The sequence below is a fragment of the Xenopus laevis genome, chromosome 4S (genome assembly GCF_017654675.1).
Source record: "Xenopus laevis strain J_2021 chromosome 4S, Xenopus_laevis_v10.1, whole genome shotgun sequence".
In the NCBI taxonomy this organism is placed as follows: domain Eukaryota; kingdom Metazoa; phylum Chordata; class Amphibia; order Anura; family Pipidae; genus Xenopus; species Xenopus laevis.
Window position 1 is genome coordinate 103,072,021 of NC_054378.1, and position 7,342 is coordinate 103,079,362.

The following is a 7,342-nucleotide window of genomic DNA, read 5'->3' on the forward strand; positions in this document are numbered from 1 at the left end:
ACCAGTCTTTCCTGGGTCACTATCCAGTTCAATTCATGTACTCTCATTTAATGCCCTAAAAGGGCAAATGCCCTTAAATTGATTGTTCACCTTCAAACACTTTTTCCAGTCTAGTTGGTTTCCGATAGATCACCAAAAATAAAGACTTTTTGCAATCTCTCTATTTGCGACCTTTTTTCTATTATAGTTTTATAAAGCAGTTCTGGGAGGGGGTTCGCCGTCCCTCTAAACTGTTTTAAATTGATACATTTAGTTGATACATTTGTTATTTTTGTCCCTGCTGAGCAGAATCCCTGAGCTTCATTAAAGGCATCTGTTAGAATTAATACAATAGTTGCTAATATTCCACAGCCACTGCTGACAAATGTATCAACTCATGTAGCCATTAAATGTATCCAATTGTAACATTTCAGATGCTCCTGGATCACTGAGCTGCCAGACTGAAACACCAGAGACACAAACGTTAAGCTCTAAACTTAAAGGGAAACTCCAGCTTCCAAACCAAAATTTGATAAAGAGGCCCACATAACACAGACACCCTAATATACCCATAACCATTATCGGTTTCTTCAAAAAGTATGAATAAATGCAATTTTCTATGCTGAAATCCAGGTGTTTAACTTTCTGCATCATTTGAAATCCTGGCAGGGAAGCAGGGATTAAACACTGATGTTACAAATTGTAACAACTTCTCCACATTTTACAGACAACATGCAGGAACTACATAACCCACAATGCATTGCTCTATGATGTTCCTTTCCTTATTGAAATCATGTGTGCAGGGAATTTGTGGGGTTTGGAGGAGGCAGGCTGAGGACAGATGGCTGCTGATACAAAGTAACAGTAGTCAGCCAGCTCAGTGAAGTAGTCCGACAGATCAGAAGGAGAGTAGGGGGCTAGGCTTAGGGAACTGTTCCAAACCATTAAAAATCATGAAAAGTCTGCATATTTTTTAATTGATGTATATTGCAAAGTTGCTTGAAATTATGTTTACTTTTCAAGAAGCTCAAGTTATGTTTGTGTGGCATTCCCCTTTAAATTTTGGAAAAACAATAAAAAATAAAATATCTAAAGCAATTGAAATAAGTCTTTATTTCTGGTAACAATCTCAAAACAATTAAACTGGAAAAAAAAGTGTTTGGAAGGTGAACAACCCTATTAAGGGTAACTAACAGCCCCGGAGCACCTTTCGCTGTCAGTGGAAGGCTGCAATGTATAGTTTACCAACATCTGGATCAGTTGCCTATTAGGGCTGGGTAAGCAGCCTTCATAAACTAATACCAATAAACAGCTATGTATTCTGCTAAAATATCTATAATGCTCTTCTATAGAGCATGTCAGGGCACTTCCACGCAAAGTACCAATGTGCCAAAGTAAGGCTTGGTAAGGACACTTTCTACCACTTGTAATGGCACCAGAGATCATTAAATGTTTGGGTCTATGTATGTTCTAGTGAAGAATAGGAATAAACAATATATAAAATTGGACTTCTTATACATACTGCCAGTATGAACGTATCTATGTATCTATAACTTTATTTATAAAGCACTGCTTGTATATGCAGAAATGCATCGAAGAGCAAATACGAAAGTCAAACTTTGCAAAGAGAGATATAGGGGCAAATTTCCTAATCTCCGAAAATGTGCCAGCGACAGCTTCACTCACATCGCAACACTTCGCCAGGCGTAGATTCGCCATGACAACACTAACTCACTAAAATCCGAAGTTGCGTCCAGGGCGCGGAACGCTGGCGAAGTTGCGCTAGCGTTACTGCGGCAAGCAAATCGAAGTTGCACTAGCGTTGCCTAATTTACATACGGCGGGAAGTTAAAGTACAATGGACGTATATGTTGCAGCAAATACATTACACTACACAAGCCTGGGAAACCTTAATAAAAGAAAATAAAGTTGTTATATTGCCCTACACATGTGCCCAGTGTATAGTTTATGTGCCATATGTTAGGAAATGTAGGGGGGAAGCCGGTTACCCCCCAAAAAAATTAAGATTATTTGGAGCCTATCACCCTGTAAAAAGGAAAAGACGCCAGCATTTTTTGGGACTTAGAAACATTTTCAACTATTATTTTAGGAACTCCTATCTACTCTATTGCACTTTGCCTGGCATGAGGTTGGCGAAGGCAAGTCTGGCGTAAGAGGCAACGTTCAGTAAAATCCGCATCTTAGTGAATTTGTGCAGTTACGTCCCTTCGCCAGAGCGCAAATTTGCCTGGCGTTAGGGAGCGAAGTACCGCTAGAGTCTTTCTCCTTCGCTAGCCCCATAGAGAGACAGACAGAAATTGCCTTGTTCCAGGAGACAATTATGGATAGGGGTCCCTGCCTCATAGAGCTAACAATCCAAGTATGTCTCTAATGTCAGAATTTGCAGCACTGTACAACAACTCTATAATTATTCTCATCATCTCTGTGTTCCTGCTGGGAACTCCTCATAGCATTACTAGTATAATCCTTAAAACTTTTCCCAGGCAATACAATCCTCTTGAATAAGACCTCCCTACAGTTGGAGGATGCTTTAAGACCCAACTCTTCAAGAAGCCTCAGCATCATTAGCCAAGTAAAGTATAACGGGAGACTATCAGGCACCATATAAGCCCTCTCTGTGTTGCAAGACTTGGCATGGTGCTCCTATCACAATTTAGGATATGCCTTAAAAGCAGAGAAGAGGCTGCTATTAATAAACATTCACTACACAGCACAACAAGATTATCAAGATGGGGGGGCACATATTTCAGATAAGGGGAGGGTGAATATGGGAGAGCTGAATGGTTGTGCACTGTAGGGACACATGCAACTGTTGTCACAGTGGAATGTTTCATTATAGTGCATTTAGGCATGTGGTGTGTAGCCTGAACAATGATGTTTACAATTTCTTTGTGCTTAGGTTTTGACAAGATTATTTCCTGGTAATTGTGTCACCTGTATCCATTTCCTTAATGAGAAAAGCAAAATGTATATCCACCTAGTCATGGTTTAGGGTAGTGGGTCCCAAGCTGCACAGCTGCATGGCTGCCACAACATTCATTCCAAGTGACAATAAGGGCCTCAGCCTGAAGGCCATTTTGATGAAGATCATTAGCGTGACTAGAGTGCACTGGGCCCCCCTGCGGGGCCGGATTTACATAGAGGGCACCCCTAGACCCGCTGTCATTTGTTTACCCTCATCCTCTCCCTTTTATTCGCTCCAATTTTCATCGCCGGGACCAGAGAAATGGGGATTGGTGCAGAGGAAATTAAAAAAATTAACATATCTCCTGCACATCCCCATTGTTTCTGAACTAATGTGGGAATGGGTGGGCAGAATGCCACCCCCTAAAATCCTGCTGCCCTAGGCCTGGGCCTCGGTGGCCTATCCACAAATCTGGGCCTGCACCCTGCAAAAAAAAAAATCTTCAGAAGGGCCCGGCACACTCCGATCCCCATCCTCCCGCCCACTCCCCCACCCGGACTCCACCCACTATCCGCCCCATGCCAACAGGCTTTACAGGTAAGAGAGCTGCTGGTAAAGGGGGGGGGGTTATTTTTGGCTATAGAGGAAGCAGACCCCGCAGTCCAGGTGGGGTCTGCTTCCTCTATAGTTACGCCACTGATGAAGATGGTTCTTCAAGATACCCCAGATAGCCCAGCTAAATAGTCAGCTAGGATGAGATTTTAGATATTCATGGAATTATTGATGAATAACCATATCTTATGGTTCGGTATTCATGCTGCCCCCATGGCTTCACGGCAGGTTGTTTATATAAACTATAGTTGTGTATCTATAACAAACACACAAGTTTTACCAGTTGAGGGCAACACTATATTATCTCGTTATTCCTTAAAAACACTTTATTTATTTGGTGCTACTATTCTGATAAAGGAACAGTAACATCAAAAATTGAAAGTTTAAAAGTAATTAAAATATAACGTACTGTTGCTCTCCACTAGTAAAACTATTGTTTATATAAACAAGCTGCTGTGTAGCCATGGGGGCAGCCATTGAAGCTGGAATAAAGGAGAAAAGGCACAGGATACAGAGCAGATACCAGATAAAACACCATTGTATTGGACAGAGCTTATCTGTTATGTGCTATGTACCCTGTGCATTTTTCTCCTTTTTTCCAGCTTGAATGCCTGCGCCCATGGCTATACAGCAGCTTGTTTATATAAACCATAGTAGTCTTTCTGAAACAAACTCGGCTTTTACTAGTGCATACAAACAGTATATCATATGTTAATCACTTTAAAATGCTTTAATTTTTTGGTATTATTGTTCTTTTAAATTTGGAAGATTTGTGATCTGAGAAAAGCTTTGTATCTTAAGAACCTGACAACTGCTAATTTAGTCCATTATATGTTAGATCACTGGTGGCTTCAGTGATGTCACAAATGAACTAATTTGCTGTATACCTAAAAAATCTACAAGCAATTCCCATATAGTACTAAAATAATAGATAAAAGACACTGAAACTAAAGCACACAATGAGATAAAAACACACAGTACAGTTGTGATACGTGTAACACATCTAATATTTTGAGCAATTGTCAATTAGATTTATGAACAGGGATCATGCTTTGCCCAAAATATGTCTCCTACATTTATGGTAGATACAATGGGGCTCATTTATCAACACTGGGCAAATTTGCCCATGGGCAGTTACTTATAGCAACCAATCAGTGATTACTTTTTTATAGCCAGCTGCAATTAGAAAAATTAATGCAGCAATCTGATTGGTTGCCATGGGTTATTGCCCAGTATTAACTGTCCATCTATTAACATCTGTTATATGAACATTTTGAAATAAGACCACAAGTCATACTGTATTACTCACCAATAGATATTTGTAATAAATCTACTAGGGATGCTCATCGTGTAGCCATTCAGATGCAGCAAAATGTAGTACAACAACAGTTGAGTAACATACCCTTGCCCCCCCCATGATTGGTGTCCCAGTCCTCCTGCAATGCCCCTGCCACCTATGATGATCTTGAACTCTGGCAGAGCATAAAGAGGACAGGGGTTGCCCATGGTTTAAATAATTTAGTAAAAACTAATATCATTCATGAGCAGTGAGAGAAGAGATAGAATGGAAGTATGAAGGACAGAATGGAGGGCAGGAGGATGATGATGATGCTGATGGTGGAGATGGCTAGGAATGAATGAGGTCTAAGCAGAAGGGGAGAAGCACAGAGCTGAGTGAGACAGACTAGGGCTGTGAGTAAAAGGGAGAGCAGCACAGACAGTGAGGGGAGCACAGACAGTGAGGGGAGCACAGACAGTGAGGGGAGCACAGACAGTGAATGGAGCACAGACAGTGAATGGAGCACAGACAGTGAATGGAGCACAGACAGTGAGTGGAGCACAGACAGTGAGGGGAGCACAGACAGTGAATGGAGCACAGACAGTGAATGGAGCACAGACAGTGAATGGAGCACAGACAGTGAGGGGAGCACAGACATGAGGGGGGAGCACAGACATGAGGGGGGAGCACACTATGGGAGGCCCTGTTCCTATCCCACTTGCAATGATAACAATAACACTGAGTGGAAGAATAAAAAGAAGGCAAATCTCCCAGGGGACTGTGGGTAAAGCAGTGACAACTCCATAGGGACAGGCAGCCTCCATCCTCTCCCCAACTGCAGCTGCTTCTGCTGAACAACAACTCCCTGGCGGGATGTGACAGTCACGTGTTGAAGAGCTGACATTCAAGGGACACAACGTTATATACACACGGCTCCATCCATCCTACCTCTCCTGTTGCCCCTCATTGCCCTGGTGCTGGGGTGGCAGGGAGTTTCCGTGGGTGGCAGGGAGTTTCCGTGGGGTCAGCAGCGAAGCAGTGGAGCAGAGTAGCCGGGCACGGTGACCGCTAGGAACATGCTGCTATTCCCGGGCGCACAGCTGAGCCCACTGTCCCATGTGTGTACGTGCTACTCGGCTTATCACTGCCTCAGCGCTGGCTCCCAAGGAATGTACAGGCGAGGGGACGCCTTCTCGGAGGCTTGTCCTTCATTCCCAACGCGCTGATTGGTTAAAATGAGCAGGGGGCGGTCCTTACATAGGGAAGTGCGGCCCCGGCCTTATGTTTGTACACAGAGGAGACTCGCCTGTCGCTTAACCCTCGCCTTACTAGTGAATTCATCACAGCACATGGGGGGATACGGAGTCGTTTAGGGGTCATCATAACACATTCCCTAGTGAAAAGAAAGCGCAAAGCTCCGTTGTCTAAACATTGTGCGAAAGCCAATGCTAAATATTCACGTGTTTGGACGCTGAAATATCTCCCGTGTGTTTGTTGTTATTTGTGTCTGAACATAAAGGGGAACGTGCGCACGAGTGATCATTAGCGACAACACGGCCCACCTCTCATTTGCCAAGCTCTTCCTAAAGTTGTTGATCAAAGTGTGGCCAAATATCTGCCAGATATTCAGGGGTCGCCACTGCCATTGACAATATCACCTCAGCATCTTGCAGGTTACCGTGGGCGTTAAAAAGACATTCCTGGTAACAACAAACCAAAATTCCAATTTTTTTAGATCAGAATTTTCAGTTCTTTCGCCCAACTCTGGTGTTAATAAAAAGCAGCATCGACTTGGCCGCCTCATGGCAGTACTCAGCTCTGAAACAGCCTTGCATTTATTGGTTGGGCAGGCCCATCAGAGGGCACCACACACACACAGGGTCAGACTGGGGGGCCCAGGCCCACCGGTGTTGCTGTCACAGGGCCCCTCTCCAGGTCCCCTTCCACCAAGGTTCCCCTGCTGAGCCGCCCTCCCCCCTGCACAAGGGCAGGCACGCAGCTTGTATTTGCTGCGACCTGCGGCAAAGATTTGCACAGGGAACAGGACTGGGCCTGCAGGGCCCACAAGAGACAGGGGCCCACCAGGTCATTTCCCGGTACCCCGCCGGTCCAGTCCGACTCTGCACACAGGGTCAGACTGGGCCAGCTGTCCGGTTTTGATCCGGACATCGCGGTATTTTGAAGGGCTGCCCAGGTCAAAACTGCCTGCTCGGTTTTCCAAATTAGGAAAAAACCCAGGGAGCCCTGTCCCTTAATGGGCCCCCGCCGGGCTAGTCTCCTCTCCTGATCAAATTCAGGAAAAAAAAAAGTTTTTTCAGGCGCCGCGCAGCGCCATCTGCGCATGCGCGCAGCACCTGCTGCTTTAGGAGCGCCGCAGTGCTTTCACGTAGGCGCGCTGAGCGGGGCCTTCATTCGGCGTGTCAAAGGGGGGCGGGGGGCGGAGGGGGCCCTGGACATTAGTCCCGGTGGGCCCTCCAGTCCGACCCTGCCCACTGGCCCAGACCCACTCCACTGATCTGCTGGCCCCCAAAAGAAAACTGTGTGAC

At 45.0% G+C, this 7,342-nt stretch overlaps 1 protein-coding gene across 2 annotated transcripts in view; it reads right to left on the reverse strand.

Moving 5' to 3' along the window:
• Positions 1–5,946, reverse strand: part of pfkfb4.S (6-phosphofructo-2-kinase/fructose-2,6-biphosphatase 4 S homeolog) — a 40,139-nt gene extending 34,193 nt beyond the window's left edge. For both annotated transcript variants that reach the window (XM_041591287.1, XM_041591284.1), the window contains exon 1: positions 5,745–5,946. Coding sequence is in view for 1 of the 2 variants with exons in the window: in XM_041591284.1 (XP_041447218.1) it covers positions 5,745–5,763 (19 nt within the window). In the remaining variant the exon portion in view is untranslated. The remainder of the gene's footprint in view (positions 1–5,744) is intronic.
• Positions 5,947–7,342: the final 1,396 nt, after the last annotated feature.